Source organism: Podarcis vaucheri, assembly GCF_965113315.1.
Source record: "Podarcis vaucheri genome assembly, chromosome: 17".
Lineage (NCBI taxonomy): Eukaryota > Metazoa > Chordata > Lepidosauria > Squamata > Lacertidae > Podarcis > Podarcis vaucheri.
The window spans coordinates 35,763,646-35,791,623 of NC_138755.1; the positions used below are offsets into that span (position 1 = coordinate 35,763,646).

At 43.6% G+C, this 27,978-nt stretch overlaps 1 protein-coding gene across 4 annotated transcripts in view; it reads right to left on the minus strand.

Annotated features, from left to right (window-relative positions):
• Nucleotides 1–10,349: 10,349 nt before the first annotated feature.
• Nucleotides 10,350–27,978, minus strand: part of TDRD7 (tudor domain containing 7) — a 35,127-nt gene continuing 17,498 nt past the window's right edge. For 3 of the 4 annotated variants that reach the window (XM_082204627.1, XM_082204630.1, XM_082204629.1), the window contains 11 exons: nucleotides 27,172–27,743; nucleotides 24,902–25,088; nucleotides 23,291–23,402; nucleotides 21,849–22,051; nucleotides 21,625–21,759; nucleotides 20,644–20,727; nucleotides 18,132–18,266; nucleotides 17,897–18,007; nucleotides 14,900–15,375; nucleotides 12,804–12,964; nucleotides 10,350–11,924 (listed from right to left, as the gene is read on the minus strand). In XM_082204627.1, coding sequence (XP_082060753.1) covers nucleotides 11,704–11,924; nucleotides 12,804–12,964; nucleotides 14,900–15,375; nucleotides 17,897–18,007; nucleotides 18,132–18,266; nucleotides 20,644–20,727; nucleotides 21,625–21,759; nucleotides 21,849–22,051; nucleotides 23,291–23,402; nucleotides 24,902–25,088; nucleotides 27,172–27,743 — 2,397 coding nt within the window. In that variant the 3' untranslated portion in view covers nucleotides 10,350–11,703. The remainder of the gene's footprint in view (nucleotides 11,925–12,803; nucleotides 12,965–14,899; nucleotides 15,376–17,896; nucleotides 18,008–18,131; nucleotides 18,267–20,643; nucleotides 20,728–21,624; nucleotides 21,760–21,848; nucleotides 22,052–23,290; nucleotides 23,403–24,901; nucleotides 25,089–27,171; nucleotides 27,744–27,978) is intronic. The other variant, XM_082204628.1, reaches the window with a different exon arrangement.

The following is a 27,978-nucleotide window of genomic DNA, read 5'->3' on the forward strand; positions in this document are numbered from 1 at the left end:
GAAATAAACAAATGTGTGCTGTAAGTGATCTCTGAGTTCCAGCCCTTATGTAGCTAGAAGAGGACAATATCAGCAGGCTTGGGGTGAACTCCAGGATTTGCAGAAGTACAACAATTATTCAGAGGAAAACCCTAAGGGGAAGGCACATCACTCTCCAAACTGCCCAGGGAGATACATGCATGCCAAGGGAGCCCAGTGGACTGTGTTGATGACTGACTGTCAGGGACGGAAAAATACAGACTCCTAGACCTTGACAGCAGCACCCCACACTGCAACATTTTGTTACAGGCCCCACTACTTTCCACTAATGGCACAATTGCATGGTTAATTGCACATTACAGGTGTGGGGAACGTGAGGCTCTCCAGGTGTTGCTGAACAGCAACTCTTCCCAGCAAGCATAGCTGATGGCCGGGGGTCATGGGAGTTGTAGTTCAGCGAAATCTGGAGTGCCAAAAGTTCCCCACCCAGAGCTTGGAAGCGAAATGGGACCACCAAAAAACAGCGGAGAGATTTCTGCATACTCAGGGTCTCCCTAGTTACACTAAAGCCGGCATCAGCAAACTCAGCCCTCCAGATGTTTTGTGACTACAACTCCCATCATCCCTAGCTAACAGGACCGGTGGTCAAGGATGATGGAAATTGTAGTCTCAAAACATCTGGAGGGCCGAGTTTGCCTATGCCTGCAGTAAAGTATACAAGCCTGAAAATGCTTATTAAAACACGCACACATGAGCAGCCCAAGAAACACCTACAGACTTATCAAATGTTGATGCCCCCTGAGGCTATAAGAGAAAGGTTTCAGTCTGCAATTCTGCACTTACTTGGCTGAGAGAAAATCACATTGAGCTTAGTGATTCTTGCTTCTGTGAAGCTTATGGTACCACAGCATAATGTAAAATCACTTATACAAGCTAATGTTTCCATGGCACTTGTAGAATATGTTTTCAGAATTACAAAGCCACACAAACCGCCTTCATTTATTTTGAAGGATAATGGATTGCTAGCTTCAGACCCACAGCAGAGGTCCTGTGGTTTTAAGAGTTTAATAGAAATAGGGGAGGGAAGTATCTTGGGATTTATAGATTTATTTTTCAGTTGCTTCAGCACTGTGATGTACCTGATTGTACGGAAGCTTTCTCAGTTTCCTGACTCACAAACTGACTGCAGTTCATCCATGTGAGCTTTCTTGTGTAACTGATATACACAATGTACTTTAAAGCATATTCCCCCCTCAAAACCCCTGGGAGCCGTAGTTCACCCTCAATGAGTTACAATTCCCACAAACCCTTAACTAACTACAGCACCCAGAGTTATCTGAAGGAAATAATATGCTTCAAATGTGTGTTAAGGGTATAATATGAAACCTCAGACAAGCAAACAGTCACAGAAAGATTCTACTCCACAGCTTCCAATTATAAGGACAGTTTCTTTTAGCTAATCACTGGTCCCTTTGCAGAGCTGACCTGTTTCTGGCTGGGGGAAAAATACCCAAAGTAATTCATCTCTCTCTCTAAAGTTTACTAGCCATAAATAACCTCCGGAGCTGAAGGAGACCTTTGCAAGTGTACCTTAATTGGTTATAAAAGCAGTTAGGTCCACCTGCTCCTAGTGGAACTGCAGCTCAGGGATCACTGCTGTTTTCTCACCATTCCTGAAGTTGTCACCTTGTTTCCTGGGGATGCGACTTTGCTTTTAACAGCTGCATGACAGGCATTAAGTTCTTCAGTATTTATCTCCAGGTAGCTGGAAGGTACAAGAGCTGAACTTCTGCCTGTCAAGCCACTGTTTATGGAACAAAAGTCCCGATAGAAAAAAAAAAGCTGGCAGCACTAGCTAAGGTTGTCTTAAGGCAGCAAAAAGCTGGCAGCACTAGCTAAGGTTGCCTTAAGGCAGCAAAAATTTTAGCTTGCCCTTATTCTGCATCACAGAGCAACTACCAAGCAGTGCCAATGGCAGGCTATTTTACACTCTAGTCAAGGCTAACAGTGTGCACACCCACCCATGCTAACTTCAATTTTCAAAAGCAGGTGTGTTGTCGAAAAAAATAAAAAGCACAAAACTTGACATAAATTGCAAATATAAGTATAAATTGCAAATATAAGTAATACAAGAATCTTTATCTTTCTCAAATCCAAAAGAAAACATTTTAACACACAAATCATATCAAATAATCCTGTTAATTGTGATGATAAAATTTGTTGCTGTTGTTTAGTCGTTTAGTTGTGTCCGACTCTTCATGACCTCCCACCCTGCTCTGCCCCTGTCTCGTTCCACTCCCTTTTTGGGCCACTTCCAGGTCCACAGAGATGAGTGTCTGACGGTCACACCTCAATCGGATGCACGTAAAATACCGTATTTTTCGCTCCATAAGACGCACCAGACCACAAGACACACCTAGTTTTTGGAGGAGGAAAACAAGAAAAAAATATTCTGAATCTCAGAAGCCAGAAGAGCAAGAGGGATCGCTGCGCAGTGAAAGCAGCAATCGCTCTTGCTGTTCTGGCTTCTGGGATAGCTGCGCAGCCTGCATTCGCTCCATAAGACGCACACACATTTCCCCTTACTTTTTAGGAGGGAAAAAGTGAGTCTTATAGAGCAAAAAATACGGTAATTAAGTCTGTCTCTGGCAGTCTTGGTGTAATGCTTTCCTCGGGTGGGGCAACGCCTGGCAATGGATGATTTGTTTTCTGTGAAGATGGTGAGTGGTGGATTTTGAGATCTACCAAAGTCCTGGTGGAAGAACTGATTTTTGACACAGGTGAGTTGGGCAAGCATTCTTTGTGTGCTTGGCCATTAAACTCAGAAGGTTTTCTGTCCTGGGGGATGTTTTGGCCAAATTCTCCACCCGGAACCTGCGTTAGTGGCACTGGGGTTTGTGCCTTAAACCTTTGGCAAATGCCCGCTGATGATGAGGGCTTGGATTGATCCAACTGCACAGAAGATTCGGCAGTAAAGGCTTTAATTCTGTGTCTTTAAAAACATGCCTCAAGATAATTTTATAATAATCCTGTAGGCAGGTCTTGTATTTCAGAAGTAGTTTTGGAATAAATGAATCAGAGAATGATAATAAAAGTCTAAAATGCTGAGAGTCCGATGAAAGCAGGTTTACCGTGGTAAGATTGTCGCCCTGGATGTTTAGCAACAGTTTGAAATTTCGCTTTGCACTTGCGACTGAATTCCAGAAAGGGAGCAGACCATTAAATGGGTAACCAACGAGAACTACTTGAGAGCTTTGCAGGATTAGTTTGCTGTTCTCATGTTTGTTATTCTTTCTGTAAGAGGTTTTACGGGTTCTGGCACAAGAACAGCTACACCCCTGAGTTTGAAGATCTTGTTAAGAGCCAGACTCTTGGGTGGCAATAGGACTGTTCCGGGTTGCCAACAGCGCCAACTCAGCCAGGAGGGACACTAGCTTTTCTAATTTGAGGTTAATTTCCTCTACCGTTCTTGCTGTTAGCAAACAGTGGTCCGCAAGTACCGTACTTCAGCATAAAGTGGTACACCCTCAGCTGTTTTGTTTGTTTGTTTTAAATCTAATTTTCTGTCAGATTGGTGGGAGGTGACTGGGGACAAACTAATGATTCTAGATGTCTCTATTCTGCCCGTCTAGATTAACGGCTCATCCAGCTTCAAATAAAATGGTGGTCAAAATGGTATTCCATGACTGAAGGACATTTAGGTGAGTATCCCTTGCTTGGCCAGGGAGAAAATCTCTATTGTGTTCCGTCTGCAACTCATTGTGCTAAGATTCTTTCAGGTAGGGGTGACTGAGTCATCAGAAGAGGCCCTATTCTGTGTCACCACAATGAGGCTCACCTGCAGGTAGGAGAAGACGTCTTCTTTTCTTCCAGCCCTTCTTCAGACTTCCCAGAGTTCACTGTTCTTGAAGTGAGAGTCACCAGCTTTAGGACAGTGCTGCTTTAGGTAAGTTCACATTCCACCACTCAGTCGTCTGTTTTCAAAACAATGTCTTTTGTATTGGTCTCTCCTTTTCCTCATTTTCTTTTCTGCTGGTCTCTCCACAGGTCTCTCCAAAGAGCTCTTCTTAACCTCTTAAGGTTTTCTTTTTCCTGAGAGAACATTCACAGAATGTTCTCTCAGGTTTTGCTTTTCCCCTTGTTGCATTGCTCAAAATAAAGCAAAAGACACTGGTGGTCGGCGCTCCTGGTTCCCAGGACGGGGTTCAAATCCCTGCGGTGTCCATGCTTACTTCCAATGCAACTGCTATCTCTCTCTATCCCTCTCTATCTCTCTCTGTCTCTCTGTCTCTCTCTCCCTCTCTATCCCACACTGCCCAAATAACGATCCAGACATGTATCTATGCTTCTTGTGCATGCAGGCTTTTCACAGCATTGCTGGAATCAAAATGCCAGCCACTATCCTCCCCCCACCCCCAGCCATTTAATCCAGATTTACATTTTGGGTGGGAAACCCAAAAAGTTACCGAAAAGTGTGTCACCTGCCAATGATCAGTTTGCAATATTCAGCCCCCACCTGGGAGAACCCAGAGACTAAGAGGTAGCAGAACCAGGTGCCTGCTTAGTGTCAACGTGCTCAGAATTAACACAGGGCAGTCTGCATTGGCATTAGGATGTGGTTTAGGCATGTGGCTGTGAGAAAGTGTTTGCTTAGGAAGTGGCAACCGCCTATTCAGTTAGAAAGGTGGGGCTGCAAAGGATTTCAGAGAAGTAAGAAGATATGATCTTCTGTTAGCCGAGGCTTAGCCACAACTATTCATGCACTTAGTTCACTCCCTGTGCTGTTATTTAGCTTAGGGGTTATCCCCACTGTCCCGTTGCCCCGGCGCTGAAACCCGCTTTTCAGCAATAATGCAAAAAGCATTTCTAAATCAATTACATGCCACTGTGCTGTGTAACGTGCACTTGTAATTTCAAGGTTTTGGGGTTGTCCCATTCCCCCTTGTCTCTTAACTCCTCCTCTGTGCCACTTCCATCCTCCACCAGACCCCTGCATGCTAGACGCAAGGTAGCAAGTTTTTTTATATATACTTTTCAAATTTATACATTTCATTAATTTTACAGACATTTTGACATTTCAGAGTTTTACTTCCTCCCCCCTCTTTCTGCAGTTCCTTAAATTAATTTTTAAAATATCTTCTGCATATCCAAATTCACTTAATTTGCTCAATTCATTATCTACTTGAAATCTAGGTAAAGGTAAAGGACCCCTGGACGGTTAAACCCAGTTAAAAGTGACTATGGGGTTGCGCCGCACATCTCGCTTTCAGGCAGAGGGAGCCGGCGTTTGTCCACAGACAGCTTTCCGGGTCATGTGGCCAGCAGGACTAAACCGCTTCTGGCACAACGGGACACCGTGACAGAAACCAGAGCTCACGGAAACGCTTTTTACCTTCCTGCCACAGCGGTACCTATTTATCTACTTGCACTGGTGTGCTTTCGAACTGCTAGGTTGGCAGGAGCCAGGACAGAGCAATGGGAGCTCACCCCGTTGTGGGGATTCGAACCGCCAACCTTCTGATCAGCAAGCCCAAGAGGCTCAGTAGTTTAGACCACAGCGCCACCCACGTCCCACTTTAAATATATGCTCTTATGAAACTGCAGGTTATTACAATAATCCTGCCAATGTTTTTATCTGTTTGCAATTTATCGGTAAATATTCAATAAACCATTTCCATTCTTTTATAAGAAATTTGTTATCTTGATTTCTTATTCTTCTGGTAAGTTTTGCCATTCCTGCATATTCCATAAGTTTTTGTATCCATTCTCCCTTTGCTGGGACTTCTGCTTCTTTCCACTTTGGGGCAAGTAGCATTCTTGCTGCGGTAGTCGCATACATAAATTTCTATACCATTTAGTACCTATAATTCCCAAAATAAAAGCTTCTGGGTCCCGTCCCCCCCCCAAGTTATTTTAAACATCCCTTTCAATTCATTATATATCATTTCCCAGTAAGCTTTAACCTTACTACATATGCAAGGTAGCAAGTGGTGTAGGCAGGAAGGAACACACTTACCTGAGAGGTAACCTGCTTCTGAGTAGGCCGAGTTGTTGGGTGTGTTAGTCAGTCAGGACCACAGGGCAGATTTTCCTCTACTCACCTGAGAGGGGAGGAATGTTGTAAGAGAATGACAGACCCACCAGAAAAGTCACACAATGTGCTATTGTCCCTTCTGAGACCGGTTGTCACAATCTGGCAAAAGCTTCACCACTAGAAAGCAAATGACACAGATCCACTGCTTCCCCAGAAGTGCATCTCCCTCCTCCGTTAGAGCAGCGATGGACTAAGAGCGTATCACCTGCATGGGTTATAGAGCTGAGGCAGGATTGATGATCGCTGAATCGTATTGTTAGCTAGACATGGAAATGAAGTCCAGTCCAAATAGTAGCAGACTTACAACACCCCCAAAGTATAGGGAAGAGGGAAGAAAGCAGAGCCCAGGTGTTTTCCTTATTTCTTCTGGAAAGAGGGAGTGGGTTTTATGAAGGGTCCATGGGCGAGTTTTTTTAGATGAGCAACACGACTGTTGATCTGAAATACAATGGAATGCAAGAACAGCAAACAACTCCCATAGGTATGGAACCCTAGAGGGCCACAATGCAGAAAACAGATTTGGAAAATGTGGCTTTTGGGGAGCGGAGCGTAAGAGCCCAGAGCAAGAACTTTGAGCCAGGGATGGTCCTGAATCAAGTTTCTCAGAAAGGGTAATAGCGCCCCCTGGTGAACTGTGCTTGCCTCAACTGAGCATAGAATGTTTTGCTTCACTTGTCCTGTAGGAGAGCCAGTATGGCTTCAGAAAAATTGCCTGTATTCTTTGTAGAGGAGAGAGATAAGTGTAATAATAAGATAGATCATGGGAGTCGCTCCACTCTTTCAAGATCAGCAAGAGAGCCTCTAGTAATATATGCATTTTCATGCACAATGCACCATATTATTTGCATTTTTTTTGTACACATTACTTGGCTGGAGAATTTGGGGGAAAATGTGCACAGTAAAAGAAATTCACACAAAAATACTGATCATTTTTTCAAGATGACTTTTTTGGAGAGAGAAAAAAACAATTTGCAAAATGATGTGGAAATGTGGAGAACTTGAATAGGAAAATGAGAGAGTGAGAGAAACAGAAATTGACAGATTTGCCCACCGCTAGTAGTGGTCTTATGGGACGCGGGTGGCGCTGTGGGTAAAAGCCTCAGTGCCTAGGGCTTGCCAATCGAAAGGTTGGTGGTTCGAATCCCCGCGGCAGGGTGCGCTCCCGTTGCTTGGTCCCAGAGCCTGCCAACCTAGCAGTTCGAAAGCACCCCCGGGTGCAAGTAGATAAATAGGGACCACTTACTGGCGGGAAGGTAAACGGTGTTTCCGTGTGCTGTGCTGGCTCGCCAGATGCGGCTTTGTCACGCTGGCCACGTGACCCGGAAGTGTCTCCAGACAGCGCTGGCCCCCGGCCTCTTGAGTGAGATGGGCGCACAACCCTAGAGTCTGTCAAGACTGGCCCGTACGGGCAGGGGTACCTTTACCTTTACCTTTAGTAGTGGTCTTATAGGAAAATCTACAACTGCCGAGTGGTATGTGATTATAATTCATGCTCAAAGCATGTGCGGCTACAATGCACCTATGCCTTTTCTGCATGTGTGCATAATCCTTTCTTGGTGAGTGTCAAATCCCACAGCCTTTAGAAATCAACGCAGAATGGAAGGAGCTCCTCAGGACTGGGATTTGGAGGAAAGAGGGATCTTGGGAGAGTTGAGAACTCGTAATTCCTTTGTGTATCTTGTGGCTGCCTCTCATTACAGTGAGGAACCTAGACAGAAGACATCCAAACTGCTTTAATAATTTTGTGCATTTGGGATACAAATATTTCACATCCATGTTGACTCCATTAAGGTCCATGTTAGGAATGCCATACTGGATATTTCTGGCTTCCCACTGTTGTAAACAAAAATGGTCATTTTCCCTTATGGGGTATCCAAGAGCCCATATAGAGTCCTTACATAGGTTCCCTGTTGGTAGGAGAGAATAACAGAGGCCAACCAGAGAATACTGAGAAGCAAAGCAGCTAGTAAGCCTGATCTTTATTGATCTGTTGCAATAGGGTGCTCCCCTCACCCGCAGGAAAGGAGGAGGAACCCAGAACAATGGGGCGCAAGGCCTTATAAAGACTTTCGAAATTGCCACCCTGTAGATCAAGACCACCCCCAGAAACATCATACATACATCACAGAAGGGCTGTAACCTAAGACCACCCCTCAGATACATCACACCTACATCACAGAAAAGGCGGTCTAAAACAGAACATTTGAATGTTGTTTCTCTCTTGTCGTTGTTTATCTCCTGTCTGGCAGGTTACTTGATTGGATTGCCTGGGGAGCCTGGCCAGTCTTTTGTAGTGATAAATAGTTCCTGGGCCAGGTCACAGGCTCATACCCTATTCAAACACAGACATACCCTTAAGACAGGATTTGTGAAGGAAAAGACAATGGGGAGGCTTTTCCAGTTTGACCTTGCAGAGAAAACATTTGCTCAGTTTAGGAATCAAAATGGTTCCAGGTTGGTCTTCCTGTGCTGATCTATGTATGTGTTTGGTTGGTACACTTATGAATATTACCATATATCTAAGACGCGGGTGGCGCTGTGGGTAAAACCTCAGTGCCTAGGACTTGCTGATCGTAAGGTCGGTGGTTTGAATCCCCGCGGTGGGGTGAGCTCCCGTCGTTCGGTCCCAGCTCCTGCCCACCTAGCAGTTCGAAAGCACCTCTAAATGCAAGTAGATAAATAGGTACCGCTTTATAGCGGGAAGGTAAATGGCGTTTCCGTGTGCGGCACTGGTGCTGGCTCGCCAGTTGCAGCTTCGTCACGCTGGCCACGTGACCCGGAAGTGTCTTCAGACGGCGCCGGCTCCCAGCCTCTTGAGCGAGATGAGCGCGGAACCCTAGAGTCGGTCACGACTGGCGGCAGGGGTACCTTTACCTTTACGACCATAAAATTCCTATCACCACCCTATCGCAACACCACAGGACTAGAACCATCCATGTTCTAGAACTATTTCCTTTTTTCTAGAAGCACTGGTGAATACCCGGAGCAGTGGAGTCTGCAGGAAGGGTCGCTGGCAGGGTGAGAGAAATGGGTATACTTGATCAGGGTCTTGGCTACACCCTTTTCTATTACCTAACACAGCACAACTTTTTGCATGACTTGAATGATTGAACTCCCCCGATGTTCTTTCTGAACTGCCTCTTACTCCTACCTGCCCATTTTGGATCTGACTTCCCTTTTAAAAACAAACAAACAAACAAACAAACAAACAAACAAACAAACAAACAAACCCTGTTCTGCACTAACTGCTAACATCATCCAGAGTTCTTCAAAAAAAAACTTGCTAATAGATTTTGCAAGGGCCATCTCTGCGATGTGGCTAGGATTTCACCTGGTAAGATCAGAAAATAGCTTTGGTATTCTCCCATGCCCCAGTTTGATACTGACTTGTCTTGTTTTGATTTGACTGAATTTCAGAGCAAGGCAAAATTCTTTGAGAAGGGGGAGAATCATAGCTGCCGCTAATGTTTCTCGTTCCCTGAAATTCCTGTTCTGGGGTGTTTCTTGGATTTCACAAATTCAAAACAGCTGCTTCTTTTGCCACTGTTGGCACCTGCCATTCTAGTGGGGGCCACAGCTGAATATATAACAGAAACCCTTTCGGAAGAGTGCTGTGGGTTGTTCCTTGAACAGCTCATTTTGTTTAAGAGGTGTAGGTAAGATAGGGTAAGATAATTTTTATTATGATCAAAGACCAGCTTGCATAACACAATAATGACAGCGTTCATAAAGGTAAAATATACAATTAGAGCAGATTGAAACAATAGCTTATGAGTTAAAATTGAGATATATACATACATCCATACAACTGAGTTTTGGGCTACCATAAAAATTGACCCTGAGGCACCCCAAAGGGTGACTTCAGCTTTTCCCTAGTAAGCTATTTTATTCTAGAGGATGATCTGTGCCTACAAATCTGGGCGCAGAATCTGGCTACCAGCCAGGTTGTCTTGTGATCTTTGCCTAAGAGGAGAGAATTAAGTTTAGACTTGTGTGGAAGATTGGCGAGCCTCTTCAGCAAAGGGTCAATGGTGTCTCTATAAATCTCAGCATAAAAAGGACATCTAAAAAATATATGTTCGGAGCTTCCTATTTCCCCTAATGGGCAGGAAGAGGTGTAGGTATAAATACTGCTCCAAAGAAAGGGCAATGGTTGAATCAGGCTTGCTATAAAAAACAACACCAACCTCAGTGTGTTCTTCTATGCAATCCTGTATTTAGGCAGAAATGAGAGGGGAAAGGTTGGATGAAAAACACACACACACACACCAAAGAATGTCTTGCAAAACCCAAGGTGCTTTATTCAGAACCAGACCCAAAGGTTTTAAAAAGGCGTCCGTGGGAAGAAAAGACCCAAAATTAAACAGTGCAGTTCTATGTATGTCCAATCAGAATTAAGCCCCATTGAGTTACATGGGCTTTACACAAGTAAACATTAGCAAAATGATTCCATGAAACCAAGTTGGAGAGAGTTTTAATGAACAGTTTCTCCTCCCAATACTGGGCCAAGTTCCCTTTCCCTGCTCTACAGCTCCAAAATGTATTTATACATTACATTCCCAGCTCCACTGGGCTCCTCCCTCAGCAGTTGTTTTGTCAACCTGCAGAGAGGGAAAGATGTGATTAGAAGGCCTCTCCATCAGCTCTGATGAAAGACCAGCAACTTTTGATTTTTTCCCCATTCCAGCTGGTCATTACAAGAACTCTGCAACAAACTAGATAGTGCCAGATTTTGGTTTTCTCCTCCTCCCTCTGAATCACTTTTTCTTTCATTTGTTTCTTAGAATGTATGTCTGAGGGTAGGGGCTGTCCTGTTATGGATAAATGTAAGCCATGCCAGGAGCCCGGTTTTCAAGTAATGATATACATCAATAGCCTGATAACCATGCAATCCACCATAACCGTGCGAGATGTACACAGTTACCAGGAGCCACAGAGGCCACTGCAGTCAGGTTATATAAATGGGCTTTGTAAGAAAGAGTTCAGGAATGATGTTGTTTCTGCATATTTTTTGTAACTACTATTGGCTGAACCAGGCTTATTAATTGGGATGGGGAAGAGCCAAATATATGGAGGAAAAGCAGTAGTGTGGATGGCTTATAATCAATGTAGATCCCTGTCCCAGCCTATCATTTTCAAGGGCCACTATTCTACAGAGTCGGGAATGTTCAATCTCAATTTTAAAGGTTGACGGCATTTTACTGTATGGTTTCCATAATCAAGATCACATCCTCAGGCATAGCCGTGATCATATGAATGTGTCTCATAAGGAATTAAGACCACTGGTTAATCTAATTTATGCAGTCTACACTGACTGTCACCAGCACTTCCAAGGTTTTTCCTCATATCCGCTCTTAGATCTTTTAAATGGGAGATGCCATTAAAATAGGTTCACCACAAAGCAGATAAAGTTGTCTCGGGGGCTGCCACCTAGCGAGCTGATGAAAGGTGGTTACCTTTAGACTTAGCTCCTAGAAGGAAATTGTTCCAATAGAATAAGTTAAGATAAATTTATTTATACAGTTAACATTCTAGCATTCAACAGTGCAAAAAATCCGAAGCAAAACCACAAATGGTCACAGCTATGTTAACATTCTTATTGCTGATATTAATGAAGGTTTTGTTAAGCATTAATTTGCCTTTGAAATCTCCATACAATATTGGGTCATAATATCATGAATCCAGATATCTGTGTCCGGTTGTGACGTGTCAACTAAGTAGACGACAGCTTTGCGCTCCCATGGATTAGCCCCGTCGATAACTGCTTGCACCTGCGCTACCAAAGCTTTCTTCTCAACATGATTTCGGAAGACTACTGAGGCCTCCTCAGACCACTGCTTGCCCTCTGTTCCTAGAGGAAAGCAGCACAAAAGCAAGTTAACATGTAGCCACAGAACAGTGGCATAAATTGAAAGCTACTGGACCTGTCTAGGCAGCAAGCCATTTGAAAGCTCATGATCTGGAGAGTTTGAAAGCAGTCAATTACGGCTTTGCTGTCAGTCACAGATTTTCTATATAACTATGCCTCATCATTTTACTTAATCTGAGCCTACATTAGTAATAATATAATTATTAAAATAAACAAGAACAACAAGAAGCTTGGCTGAACCAGCTACATGTCTCATAAGACGGTAACATAGCTATGACTTTTCAAAATGTCATACAGCAGACAGTCCTACTGAACATACATTTTAACGGAAGAGCAAAAATTGGTTCTTTAAGTGTTAAAACATTATTTATAGTATACCAATTTGGGATTATTTCAAGGCAGATGGTGAAGTTTCATTAACTTCCCAGAACCAAATGTCATTTACTATACTCAGATTAGGGGTGTTGTAGTTTTAATTACATCCATGACCATCATCTCAATCATCTACTAGGGCTGGGCAATATCTGGTTACAGGATTGCGATATCTCACCAGCTAAAAATTGTGATATGTCACATTGTCTGCAACAAGGATGGAGCTATGTAGAGGCATTGGCTGACTTCACAGTTTCCCCCCATTGTCATTTTTGCATAGCAACACACCCTCCCACCATGATTTGAAATATACTGCCCGTTAAAAAAATTTGAAACCGGTATCACAATATGGACTTCAACTGGTTATGGATATTTTGCCCAGCCCTTACATACATCATGACTTGCGTTATATTGTCAGGTCAAAAAAACCCCATGAAACTAATATCAGGATATGGACTTCAAACCGGTTTTGGACGATAGATCACCTACCTGCAAGCTGGGCTGTTATGGCCTGAAATGGCAGTTTTTTGAACATATCCTGCAGAGGCTTTACATTCTGGATGCCGACAAGTTCATGTTTACCATAGTCCAGCTCATAAACGGACACCAGGCCATTGGCCAACATTCCTCTTATTAGCACTCTGTGCCACCTAAGAAACAAAGGAGGCGTTTGGAGAGTGTACAGACACAAAGCATTTAAGATAGTGTCCAGTAACATGGACAGAAGTTTAAAAACTGCTAGTTTTACCGTATTTTTATATTACATTGGAAGCCGTCCAGAGTGGCTGTGGCAACCCAGTCAGATGGGCGGGTTATAAGTAATCAATGACTATTAATATAGTTAAGTGCCTTTTTTAAATCACACAAATCAAGAGTTGCTATGATGCCCGTCACACGCAGAGGACAAACAGGAGCTTTCTGAGACAGAGGGGCCCTGATTTTGATTAAAAGCAGGGACAAAGTGTCACATGGGATCCTCGTATAAAGCCAGGTAACCCCACTATGATAGGGACAGGCCCCTCTCGCTCCATTCTGACGTCTGAACAGCTGCTTGCACCCCCTAGAATGCACCCTACAAGCATGTATTAATTTATTTATTCCTGCCGTTTAAGAACCTCTTTTGTGGCTTCAGGAAGTCAAACCCCTTCAGTCTCGCTTTTCTCTCCCAGAAGGGAAGTATTTGCCCCACCTTGAGGAAGAGAGTTTCCTCTTCCCCACCAGGTATATGGCCAGGTTGGCTCAGCAAGTACCGTATTTTTTGCTCTATAAGACTCACTTTTTCCCTCCTAAAAAGTGAGGGTACTTTTCTTTCTGTTTCAGGGTTTTTGCTTCAGTTGGTGCTTTATTCGCCTTCCAGGTCCGCTACTGCCTGGCACTCTGAGCCGCTGTAGTTTCCTTCTCCCCACTGCGCCGTTAAAAAACACACACACCCCGACACACAACTCCTGCAAAACTTCTGTCTGCTGGCAATGCCACTCTTCAAGGTCACAGCCAAGCCAACTGTTCTTCCCCCAGCTCACAATTCCCTTCCCCAAAATCTCCAATTTAGCAATGCTGCATGTTTTGGGGAAGGGAATTGAGAGCGAGAGAATGTCCCAATTATTGGTTTTTTTAGGTATAGGGCAGTTTACAAATCTTAATAACAACAACAGATTGTATACGGACAAATATAATGGTATTTGTAATGCATTTATAAAAAGATAGTATCTTATAAATAAATGTTACATGTATTAAAAGAATTTCACTTATATACCTTTGTATTAGACAAGTATGTACAGAATTATAGCGTTTCCCCTTTCTTTTTGTATTTTAATACCCTTTTTTTATTCCTTTCTTATTTTTTCACTTTAATTTGTTTAACTGAAATTATAGAAAAAGTGTGTGTGTGTGTGTAGCTGTACCATGGTTTTTGAACAGAATGCATTCCGGGAGTCCGTTCGACTCCCAGAACCGTTCAAAAACCAAAGTGCGGCTTCTGATTGGCTGCAGGTCACTCTTGCAGCCAATGAGAAGCTGCGCCGGACTTCCGGACTTCCAGCGTCCAGGGTACCACTGTATATATTCCTCAACATACCGATGTGTGTTTCCTTCCTTTCCCTTCCCTCTCCATACGTTATTGGTGAAAAGGTACACAGATATTTGTCCACAATGTTACAGCCTCCCAAGAGGAAATAACATGTAGGAGTCAGGAATTAGTCGGGGCAAAGATGCACCAAGGTCTTCAGCAGAGGGAAACTGATGCAGAAAGAGAGAGGAGGATGGAACTTGAACCAACAGAGCTAAATGCTATGGGCCAATATACCACTAGACTGCAAATGCTGAGGACAAGCAGTAGGGGAGAGGTAGGGATGTGAGCATCCCAGAGAGATTTGGTTAGCCACTGTTGAGACCAGCTTTTCTCAACCTTGGGTGTCAAGATGCCCTTGAGCTACAACTCCCATCATTCCTGGCCACTGGGCCCAAGAAAGGCTGGTCTAAACCGATGGGATTGGGTCCAATACACAAAGACTGCTCTGAGATCCTTAAGTACGCAGGGTTGCATCCAGGCCACTTCACTCGTGTGCCATTGATGAAAAGCTACTTACATGTTTTTCACTTTAGCAGCATAGAGTTTGTTTTTTTCAACGGCGGTAGTTCCCTCATCCGCTTTGCCGTAGTATAAAAGCATCTCTTCCATCAGTACTTCTAGGTTGTGCATCTCTTGCCAAGGCTGGAGGACAAAGTAACCAGGATGGCAGGCCAAGGTGACAAACACATCCATCTGCTCCTGGGGTTTTGGCAACGGCAAAGGCGGAGGCATAGTCAAGGCTGTCCCAGCACTGCTGCCCTCTGGAGCACGTGGAGCAAAACCCTTCTTGGCACCTGAGCTTGCTGTCTCTGGTAAGTTCGTTTCCCCCTTTGCAGGGAGGGAGCTACCAGGAAAGGCACTCAAGAAGACGTCCTTCTGATGCTTCCACAAGTCTGCGTTAGTGATCCGCCTGTTAATACTATGGTCCGGGTCTGGAAAGCTCTTTGGCGTAAATAAATAGACGTGTGCAATCCTGTCATCCAGTTTAACCACCTTAAGAGTGGAGGAGGGAAGAAAGAGAAAGTACATTCCTACTAGCAAATTTACTCTTACTCAAAACAGTGGCAGGAAAATGTTAATGCATGAACTCTTGGCACCATTAGAAACGTCACCAAGAGTAGGCCATCAAACGAGAAAGTACTACTACTAAACACACATCAAGTTTATGTCACTCTTCTTCTCTTTAAAATACTCAAAGCAACTTACAATAAAAAAATGGAACTTAATATTATTTCTTAACTGAACCTGTGGCCTTCCAGATATTGCTAGATTCCCAGTTCCATCACTCCCAACCAGCATGCTCAATGGTCAAGGAAGACAAGCGTTTGGGTTAGCCACCCTTGCATTACAGTAAATATAGTGCTCAGAAGCCTCCCACTGCTCAGCTCTCCCAATGATTTGACAGTACTGGTATGGCATACAAATGTACATTGTTAGATAAATGCTATAACAGGGGTTCTAAGATTGACCACAGTAAATTTAAAGTCTACTGACTGAGACATCACTTTCCTGAAGGAGAGTCTCCACCCTCATCATTCAGCCAGGACACTGAGGTCCAGCTCCAAAGGCCTTCGGGCGTTTCCCTCTCTGCGAGAAGTGAAGTTACAGGGAACCAGGCAGCAGGCTTTTTCAGTAGTCACACCCACCCTGTGGAATGCCCTCCCAGCAGATATCAAAGAGTTAAGCAACTATATAAAATTTCGTATATATCTGAAGGCAGCCCTGCTTCAGGAAGCTTTTAATGTTTGATTGTTTCCCTCTTTGCTTTGTTTTATTTGTATTTTTGTGGAAGCAACCCAGAGTGATTGGGACAACTCAGTCTGATGGGCGAGGTATAAATTATTACTATTATTAATAGTAGTAGTAGTAGTAGTAGTAGTAGTGCCCCATTAAAATAGGCTGGAAAACAGAAAAAACACAGTCCAGTGAGCAGCAGAGTAAGATACCAGTTTTTACCCCAACACCAGATCCCTAGTTTATCAAATCATTTTCTCACGGAAGCATTTTGAAGCCAATGCCTTTTCTCTTCTTAACATAACCTCAAGACAAAATGGAAAATTCCCTCTCATATCAACACCAAAATCAAGACCAATGAGGAACTCCCAAAGTACAGTCAAACCTTGGATCCCGAATGCCTCAGTTTTGGAACGATTTGGCTCCCGAATGCCAAAAACCCGGAAGTAAATGCTTCAGTTTTCGAAAGTTTTTCTGAAGCTGAATGTCCGACGCGGCTTCTGCTTGAGTGCAGTAAGCTCCTGCAACCAATCGTAAGCTGCGCCTCGCTTGCTAGACGTTTCTGAAGTCGAATGGGCTTCCAGAACGGATTACGTCCAACAACCAAGGTTTGACTGTACACAGCAAACAGTGTAGCGCTGCTTGTATTTGGTTCTTGCAGACTGTGATTACCTTCCCAGAGAGTTTGTGAAGATCATTCACTGACCAGGAAGTAATACACACTCATTCACCTGGATCTTAGTTTTATTCATTGGTAAGCACAGCAAGAGAGTAACAACTGAAGCAGCAAACCTCTGTCAACAGTAACATGGGCAGGAGTAGGAGGGAAAAGGAGCTCCGAGGAGGAGACAGGTCACTTGACTGTTCAAAATGTGCTATATCTATTCTCAGAAAACCTTAAATAAATTCTGTGCAATTCAGTAGTATCCCCATATTGCAGGTGGGACAGGGTGAAGACTTAAAGAAGACCGGGCATCTAGAGAGAATGTGGCAAGTGGCGAGATTTAATCCCAGGACTTTTTGGCCCAGAGCTCAGTCTTTACTACTGTTCTAAGCTTCCAAGTCAAAACTATACTTTCTAAGTTAGCTTTCATTACACCCGCGATGGTACTGAAGTCTAGGATGAGATGGAAGTGTGTTGCATGGCCACCACTTTAAAATAATAATACGGGGACAGAAAAAAAAAAATCTGATCACTGTAAGCATGTTTCCTGAAAGATAAATTTCTTTCGACTGGTAGTTGTGAACCTCAGTGTTAGGGCTCCCCGACATCATGATGTCAACATCCTCAATTTGAAAACAGTATTGCAAGGGTGTGAAGGAAAACACTCAGGTGCCCAGGAGGAAAGCACGTTCACAAAGAGAACAAAAGGTGTGCAAAAATTCTGGGGAAATTCTCAAATCAGCAAAAAGGAAGAAGCCAAGGACTGCACTGTTCCAACCTAAGTCTGCTGTTTTGCTTTTAACAGAGAAAAATATGGACTCTGGTAACCCTTAGAGTACATCTATGGTTAACGCTTTGCTTCAAAAAAAAAAAAAAAAAAATCTGCAGCAGAATCATATTGTAAATGTAATTAATTGTTACATTATCACAATTCCTCCTGCTCTCATGAAGACCTGTGGGTTAGCGGTACATGATGATATCATATGGAGATATGGTGGCTCCATATTTATGACTGCGACAAGCAAAGCACATAAACTAAGAGTGGTACAGTTTGGCTTTGCAAGAGACATTCAAGAACACCCTTGAATTTTAAGCAATGAACGGGCGTATTTTTACCTTAATGCTGCAGTCAGGACAATTTAATACTGTGTCTCTCAGCCAAAGCACAGCATCTGGAGTCCACATGCCAATATTAAGAGGAAGGTCAGCCAAGCAGCATTTTGTTGCCTAAAACGATCATACAATATAATTACAATGATATTCAGGTTACACGGAAATGCACGTGGGTAACACGGATGATGTCTACACAGCAAGCTCCTGGGAACAGTAAGCGATTAACGAAAATTCATACCTGAGGTGGTATTGCAATGACTTCACGCAGAAACGTCGGGGGAATCTCTCTCAGCTCTACTACTTTTACAGATGCTACTGTTCCAGTATCCATAAACTGTACGTCAAGAGCCCGGCTACTATGAACACTGGTTATCTGCATCAAGGAAACGAAGCAAAATACGAGAATGGAGAAACCTATTTTAACACAGAGTGGAATACAGTGTTGTGCTAAGGTTATCCTTCAGTCAGTGGAAGCTTGCCAGGTAGAACCAACTCTCTTCTCTTCCCTGGCATACCCTTCTGAGGGTATACCCCCCAGAGCCAATTTTGGGGGAGTGCAGGCGGGAATCCCTGCTGAACTGAATCCAGCCTGTATGAAGTAACAGTGGCTGACCATTTTGTGTCTGAGGGTTGCATTCATCCTTGGCCAACCTTCCAGAGGTTGCATGCAACGGTGTGGTCACCCAACACTGCCGCATGCACATTCTTGCATGCGCACACACACACACACTACTTCCCCATCGCTTTACCAACAAAACCAGTGGGGTCTTGGGGGCCATAAAAATCTGTTTGGGTGGGCTGAATCAGGCCAGGTTAGCAGCCCTGGTCTAAAAGGAAATATGTGTTGCCCACTTTGAAAGCTCATTATGAAAGATCATGGTGGGAATGGTCCTTTAAGCAATTAGGCAGTCCAAGGATCATCATGCCGCCTAAGATTCACCAGACAATCTTGCACTGGCGCCAATTCCATTGGGCCCTGGGTGCCTGGGCACCCACAAACCTTTCACTGTGGGTGCCCAGCCTTCACCTGCTGCCTGACTTCTGGCTCTCCAGCATTACCAGGGCCTCCACCACAGGGCCTCTGTTGGAGTCCACTACAGGCGCGGACGTGCTCCACCCCCCTCTCCGCTGTCATGGAAATACAGAAGTGGTGCCAGAGAGCAGCGGCAGCATGTGCATGCAACACGATGTCATGTGCACATGCCGTTGGGCACCCTGAGGCTGGGGCCTTAGTCAGCATCTCTGCAATTCTGTAGACAGCATAATGCATATTCAGATTGACTTTAAAAGCAGAGCTTTCTAAACTGTGCCGCGACACATTACTGTGTTGGCTGCAGTGTGATGTGCAAACATTGCCCATGCTCCTCTAGGGGCTGGAAAGGGGTAAATTTAACCTCCAGTTGGCTAATAAAACTGAATGACTGTATCGCAAAAGGATGCAAAACTGTGTTGTGAAATGTTGCAAGTCCAAAAAGTGCATCACCAACTTGAAAAGTTTGGAAAGCTCTGGGCTTAAAGCATCTTATTAGCACAGAACTCTTTCCCATTGAAAGATAGAAAGGTTCAAGCCAGTGGTCCACACCAAGGATAAGGAACCTGTGACCCTCCAGGTGAATCCAACTCTCCTCATTAGCCATGTAGGCTGGGGCTGACACAGACTGCAATCCAATAACATCTTCTCAAAGTAAATAAATATGTCACAGTGTCGCATTTAGGTAAGTATACAAGGCAATGAAACAAAACCAGGGCACAATACAAAAAAGCCCCCCATCTAGATGCTGGCACAGCTGAATCCAACCACATCTACTGGTTTGGCATTCAGAGCCTGGACTATGCAAGTCCCGCTTTGTGGGGAGCCCCATATACCGTATTTTTCACCCTAAAGGACGCACTTTTCCCCCTCCAAAAATGAAGGGGAAATCTTGTGTGCGTCCTATGAGGCGAATGCAGGCTTTCGCTGAAGCTTGGAGAGCGAGAGCGGTCGGTGAGAACTGACCCCTCTCGCTCTCCAGGCTTCAGGAAGCTATCAGCAAGCCTGGGGAGCCCGCGAGAGTTCCCGCAGGGCTCCTTAGGCTACGGATAGCAGCCTGCTGCCTGGAGCGCGGGGCGCACTGAAGCAGAGCTGGGGGAAATATTTTTTTTTCTTTATCCCCCCCCCCAAAAAAAATAGGTGCGTCCTATGGGCCGGTGCGTCCTATAGGGCGAAAAATACAGTATATATTTTCACAGTGAAAAGGAACCAAGCTTCTTAGAAATCTGAAGGTGAAGGACATGTCAGCTACTGAGATCAGTATAAATTGCAGACAGCAGCTTACCACCCATCTCTGAGAAGCAGCAAGCAAAAGATCAGCAAACATTTCACAACTAGTTTTTAGCTTTTATTTGGGTTCCATTCTACTTATTTCACTAGCTGCCAGTTTCTCAAATATTTAAGCTTGAAGTAGTCTTCACTCAATTAAAACTCTTTCCTATAATAATATGGGAAATGGGAGAGACTGTTCCATCCCATGGCACTGTCAGGATTCTGCTTCACCAGAAACTGGCTCATGAAAACCGCAACAAACTGTGCGCTTATTGTTAACTAATGGCAGTGGCAATGCTTAAACCCATTAAATAGTACAAGGTAGCTAAAACCCCAAATTTTATTCTAGAATTCAATGCACAAATAAGTAGCCCATTTAGAATATCAGAGAATTAGAATATTTGAACCTTTTTTGCAGTTCATTTGTTAGTGACACCACATGCCCTACCTCCACACGTGCCCACTTTCCTTTACAGTTAAGGAGACAGATCTTGCCACAGTAGGGGAGCGATACCGAATGCTCTGTTACCTGCTGGAACAAAGAAGCAAAGCCTTTTTAAGTAGTCACAATGCAACAGCCAAATGTGCAGGTAAGGAGTGCAGTATAGCTCAAGCAAGTTACCAAAAGAGAGAACATACCTAACCCTACCTGCAGCAATTCCACTATATAGATTTCTTCCCCAAAATACTAGCACACACATTGATGAGTTACCTTCAGATTTCCACTCTGGTAAGGGAAGCACCAGAGAAACGATTAAGAACCACGAGAAGCCAGGAACAAGCATCACTATCAATCTCCGAAAATATGCATCTTGTACTTTCTAGACATATACAGTGCTACAAAAATGCCTCTGGGGTTGCTCTTCGCAGGTTTTCCCAAATTTGGGTCTCCATCTGTTTCTGGGCTACAGGTCCCATCATCTGCGACCACTGGTCCTGCTAAGTGAGGGATGATGGGAGTTGTAGTCTAACAACAGCTGGAGACCCAAATTTGGTAAGCTGTGCTCTATGGGATCACCTGTCCTGAAACGGCTAGCGCATAGTTGGCCTAATCAAACAAAACAACAATTATTACTGAGGATCCTTATTTTATTGCACAATATGGGTCTGGATAATGTAAGCTGGATTTATTTGTAAAAAGGCACGAGCATGAAAATTGCTTTGGGGATTTCAGGACTGAACTACTTTTCCTGACATGACAAGGATTTCCACGTATGAAAATATGCAGTACTGCATGGTGCACATATTTAATACTGCAAGACACAACAGCTGGGCAGCTAGTAAGTATGTGAACAGCAAAAGTGTGTGGTGTTCACTCAGCAAGAATGACTGATTAGGAACCTTAGCATTCTTCATTTGTGAACAAAGGGGTTGTTAGGTGACTTTTGTGAAGGTACAGTTGGCAACCAAAATTAAAAGCAAGATTCACCTTGTGGTGGAAGTAATTATCCAGCTTCTGCAAAGCTTCAGAGAGTTTGGTCAGGCCCTTTGATGGCACTTGACAGTATAAAGTTCCATCCGAACAGACATTGGTTACTCGGACATTTGTATAGAGCGCATCTACCTGTTAAAAACAAAACATGCATTTGGGATGCTGCAACTTAAGTGCTCTCAACTCATCTTACTGGTTTTACAAGCAGATGAAAACAGTACCTGAAGGCGAAGCTCAAGAGATTTATCGCAAAGTGCCTTCAGGCAAGAAGCGTTGATGTTGATGTCATCCTCTCCTGAAGTATCGTACAGGATGACAAGGGGAATGTCATTTTTCTCTAGTATTTCGACAGCAAATATCTTGCCACAGGTTTGAGACTCCACCACTTTCACCATGACAGGGTCATCCGAGAAGGCTTCTAACCCTAAAAGCAAGGCAGTCAAGAGGAGAGTGTAGGTTTTGTGGACATCTCTGAAAGAGATCTTGCCTCTGCATGGCTGCTTGGACTATCATTGCTTATGGCAAAAACGGGGGAGCGTTCCACTTGTTTGGTGGACCTGATTTCTCTTGATGCTTATTTTGTCCATCTAATGTATACCATCACCTGAGTCTCCCTGCACCTTAGAGCTACTTGCTTTAAGCAAGTCTGTAACTCTTACTACTCTAAAAATGTATTTGCATGCCTGTTGAAGGCATGCAAGTCAGAAAGAAGGGTGGCCGATTAAGATTTCCAGTGGTACAAGGCAGGGCTTCAGTACTCTTAAGACTTCCTCCTCAGACCTAGCAAATCAGAATTATACAAAATATGTGAGAAATTACACAGTAATTGATACATCATCAAAATGTTTGCAGGGATATAGGCTTATATTTTAAAAGCAGAAACCACACTATGCTTCATATGGGCTGTCATCTCCCCCACCACAAAAAGATGCTTGTAGAACAGAGAGATGCTCTTTCAAGGAATACAAAGAAGAAATTCTAATTTCAGACTCCTAGTGGCTATGCCGTCATTAATGTCCCATGCATCTTGTGCAATGTTTTACTTTTAAAAACAACAACAACAAAACATTACTTATTACATTTATTTCTTGCCTTTCCTCCAGTGAACTCAAGGCAACATACATAGTTCCTTCCCCTTTTATTCTCTTAACAACCCTGTGATGTAATCTCTCTGCCTAACCTACAATTAGCCCAAGTCACACAGGGAGCTTCATGGATGAGTGGGGATTTGAAACCAAGCCTCCCCAGTCTTAGTCCAACACTCTAACCGCTACATCACACTGGATACACTAATATCGTTTCCTGTCATGTCTGTTTGCAAAGTTAAAATGCACCAAATAAGAACATGCACGTCTAAAAAATCCAGATGAGACTTTACTATACCAGAGGTTTTTTGTTTTTTAAAAAGACACACACCTTCCACTGGAGTAAGTACAAATTGCAAGGAAACATATTCATAGGGAAGACCCACCACTCTTTATGTTGTTGCACCCACTCTTTACTATAAAAGCTGCAAGATGGCACTGCCAGGTGGGGCAGTCCTTTACAATCCCAGCTGGCAATATTTGGAGTTAGGCACAGCCTTCTTTCCCTCCTGCTCCTAGTTTGTAGTACATTCAAACTGCTTCTGTAGTCATGCTGAAGGCTAAGGCGCATCTCTTACCTGCTAGTTTGCATTTTGAAGCCTGGAACGGCAGTGAATAGAATTGCTTGGCTAGTTTGCACACTCTGGTATTCTCAATGGTTTCACTAAAGCCATAATCAACGTAGCATACCTAGTGACGGAACAAAGGCAGAAAGACACAGCCATGTTATATAAGGAAGACTTATTCATTGGTCACATTACTGGTGCTACAACGTGTTGGCCCTGTTCTTTTTCCTGCCATAGTTCGCAGTTAACTGTAAATCCCCGAGGGAGAAATTCAGCAGAGTGCTAGATTTGCTCCAGCAATGCAAGCATTTATGCTTGTCTGATAGAGCCATTTGTTCTCTCCTCCCTACTGTGCACTGTTCCAGGGGTTTTCCTGACCCCTGCAGAGCCAACGGGGTGGGGGAGCATTGCTTCATTAGTGGAAGTCCTTGGTGGGACTAGTTAGCTGAATCTGGCCCTGAATATCCAAGATCCCTCCTTATAGGCCTCCATGCAGTGAAAAATTGAATGTTTGTTTTCATATGTGAAGCTGCCATCCTAAGCCATACATACTATGAAATCACATGGAGATTCGCAACTTACAGTTGAGGCTGATGGAAGGGCACTTACCATGTTATCCGTACAGGGAAATGCCCTTATTGCAGAAATCCTAATCCTTCATCGGAGGCACAACAAGCCTTTCCCCACATATATAAAGAACAAGTCGCCCAAGTAGTGTTTAAAGTTTCCGAGTGTATAGATGAGAAGATAACCACTTGTCAGTATGCTGGGGAGAGCCCATGAACAAGGAGGATGTGGCAGTAGCCACTCTCTTACTGATCCCTTCTTCTTCTCATACAGAATTGCAGTCAGTAAAATCCACAAGCACTTGTATGACCTGATCTCTATTTCCCTCCTTGTTCAGCTCCTCAGCTCAAAGAAGCCAAGAGGGACTGAACAGTGCATCAGGGGCAGGGGGTTGACATCAACATCTTAGGTGAGAGCTGGCAAGAGAGAGAGGTTTTTTGCCATCACTCCAGCCACGCTGGCCTGTTTTGCAGGTATTGGGGATCCTGGAATGAAAGGGAAGCAGTGATCCTCTTCCCTGGCCAGTTTCTGAATTTATACACATGACTGATGCAAGTCAAATACATCTGGTGGCTGAGTCAGTTGAACCCCCTAATGTTTTGCTGACTGCAGTAGGAACATTGGACCCCACCCACCCTCTCTCAAACGCTACTGACTACAAGCTTGTAAGCAGAAGCAGTAGATGCAAGGGATTTTTGACCAGATATAAAAGATCCACAGCTCCATTTTCATCTGAATCTAAAGAGAGCAACTGTAACCCAACAAAAAAATCACTGCATCGTATTACTATGCTGAGATCCCAGAAAGGCTCTGTTCTTGGTCATTTGCTAGAGCTCAAATGCTGCAATTATTGGTTTGCCTTAGAAGAATTTAACACTCCTCACCCACCCCAAAAAAACCTTGGGAGACATTATCATTATTATTTATTTAAGCAAATACTATCCTACTTTCCCACTTTGTAAGAAGTGTCCAAGGCAGCTATTGCAATCAACTGAGAGACCAGCACTTTCATCTGATTTTAACACCCTTTTTACCACAGAAACCTAATGCACTTGCCTTTATCCTATTGCCGTCTGTCGAAGTAATCTGTGCACGCAGCCAAGCATCTTCTACTGCAGGCACAGCAACAACCTGTCCAACTTTAGGAGACTGTATCTGCAAACCTGAGGGGTTCCGACCATACCAATCCTTCATCTGCTCTTCCATTAATTCCTGGGCAGCAGAATAGTCTTTGCCCACATACCTACAGGATTTCAAGGAGAAATGATAGTTGGTATAAATCACAACAACAAAAGTGGTAACAAGTGCAAAAGTGTTTACATAAGGCGTTATGTAACATCTCCCCCCTTCCCCAGAATAATTTTAAGGCAAAAAGGGTGTAGAAACAGATTAGTGCAGGCTGCATGGAGGCTAGATTCTAAGAGTGCACACTTACACAGTGGAATACATATACATGGTGTAGATATTAAGGCATAGTTTACATGCTATTTTGTGCACAAGTGAGTTTTTTTAATGCCTTAGATCTCCTCTTAAACTGAAGTGTGTCATCCTACAACTTTCTTGCTTCTTGAAACAGGAATGTATGGAATCACATAAGAGAGCATTAAAAAAAAAAGGCAAAGGACCCCTGAAGTCTAGTCGTGGACGACTCTGGGGTTGCGGTGCTCATCTTGCTTTATTGGCCAAGGGAGCCGGCGTACAGCTTCCGGGTCATGTGGCCAGCATGACTAAGCCACTTCTGGCGAAACCAGAGCAGCGCACGGAAATGCCGTTTACCTTCCCGCCGGAGCGGTACCTATTTATTTACTTGCACTTTGACGTGCTTTTCAACTGCTAGGTTGGCAGGAATAAGAGAGAATAGGTGTGTGTAAATCCAATTTCACTGCAAGTCTGATCTTAATATTTATACTGCAAAGAGTAGAAAGATTTCACATATTCCCAATATTTACACCAACTCTTTTATTGCTGGTTGGTTTTTTTTTAGAACAATATTCATAATTTGTCCAAGTGTTCAAAAGCAACATTACAGGCATGTAATGGACTCCATTGTTGATACAGTCAAACCTCGGTTCCTGAATGCCTCCATTATCGTACGTTTCACCTCCTGAATGTCCAACGTGGCTTCCGCTTGTGTGCAAGAAGCTCTTGCAATCAATCAGAAGCCGCGCCTCAGTTGTTGAATGTTTCTGAAGTTGAATGGTCTTCCGGAACAGATTACATTCAACTACCAAGGTTTGACTGTATGCCAAATTGTCCCAAGGCAAGAGTGGCTTATGACAATCTGTCATCACAAGACTGCAAATCAACCGCATGTGGCAGACGCCTCAAAAGAGACACCTCTCTTCCCAAAAGAGAGCCAAGGCAGAGAGTGCAAATTAAGTGAATTAATGACAGCTCTTTCTCTTTCACATACTTACTAGCCGATAGCTCTAACAAAACGTATTTGACTGCAACTAAGCAAAGCCTTTATGTAACTTACATGCACAATGCTTTGGCTGTGGAGCTTACATGCATATACTTTTCGTACCCTTTGTCTACGTCTTGACAAGGTAGTGTGTGGGCATGCGAGGACGGCAAGCAAAATCACTTACTCAAAGGCTAAGGAAACAATTCTATACACACTTATTTGGATAACAAGTCCCACTGAACAAAGCGGAATTTACTTCTGAGTAAATATGTATGGGATTGAGCTCCAATAAATGTTGAGAAGAGATGGTAGTTGCTGAATAAAAAAGTTTCAACAAGTGAATTGTCCATGATATCTGGTTGTTAAAGTTATAAATAACAGTAATTTCACAACTGAACACATTCTAGATAGTCTAAGGGCTAAGAACACAACCTTGTACTCTTATGGGCTCAGTGGAGGATCCTGCAACAATATAGGAATGTGTCATCTACATCCTCAAATTTACTAATCCCTAGGTCCAATAGGAAGTTCATACTTATTATGAACTTCCTACTGGACCAAGGGACTATTAAATACTTGTGCCATTTGCAATGTTTAACCTCAGAAGTTGGCTTCTGGCCACTCTTTCATGAAGAAAAGGCTCCCTCAGTTCAGTTAAGAGATTTTAAGCTTAAACATGTTGATAACAAATGGAATGTGCACTCTTATACAGACTTAATGAAACTTTGTTCTAAGCAGGCATGCACAAGATGGTGCTGTCAGACCGTATTTTTAAAGTGAACACCAGAGTAAATCTTTAGATTTTTCATTTTCTTAATCTGTTCTCCTTCAATTGAATGGCTGGTGTGCTGACAGTTGAAGAGATAACCCCATTGCACTACTACAGGAGTATAAGGGAAGACCGGGACAGTAATCTTACCTGACAACAACTTCATTTGTCGAGCTCAGTTCCACCACCAGCACAGATGGTGATGTTTCTGCTGGGATAATTAACGGAGGCACAGTCATGTTCTCCGAATACTCTTCTTGGGATTCGTGCTTGATCACGGTGGGATGCTGCTCGGCTGGTCTCGCTAGAACTTCATTTGAATGGGTTTTGTCAGTCACATTCTGGTTCTCGTCTGTGTGCTTTTTCGACTTTGCATAGAGAATGGCCTTTTTGGGGTTGCCAGATATATAATCCACTGAACATATATCCGAGAGGGCGTCAAGACTTTTCAGAATATCGTGAGGTAATGGTGCTTTGTATGTGTCTTCATAAACTTTGGGGAGAGCATTCGCCCAAAGGCCATTGGAATATTTTAACAAGATGGCGGCAATTTTCTGCTTGAAATCCTCCTGGGGCGCATCTACTTTGGTCTCTACAGTCTGTTTTACTAAGGGGGGCTGAAGGCTTCCTTCTTGGCTTGAGACACCCTTCACCAAAGGCTGTGTTTTTGCAGCAGGGTAGAGGAATATATCCCTAAGGCCACCAGAACATACCTTCTCTGTCTTTTGAGAGAAAGCAGGAGGGTTACAAAAACAGCTACGTTACTGAATTGGAGCAATGCGGGCAATTCAAAAGAGGTTTCCACATGTGTCTGTAGACGGGCCATTTACTTCTAAGTACACTGACTACCATCGGTTTTGACCAACCTTTTGGTTTTTTTCACCACCTCGTCACATTCACTCACCCCTACATGAAACAGCTTTGTTTTCTGCAGCTGTACTAAAAACCATGTCAAAT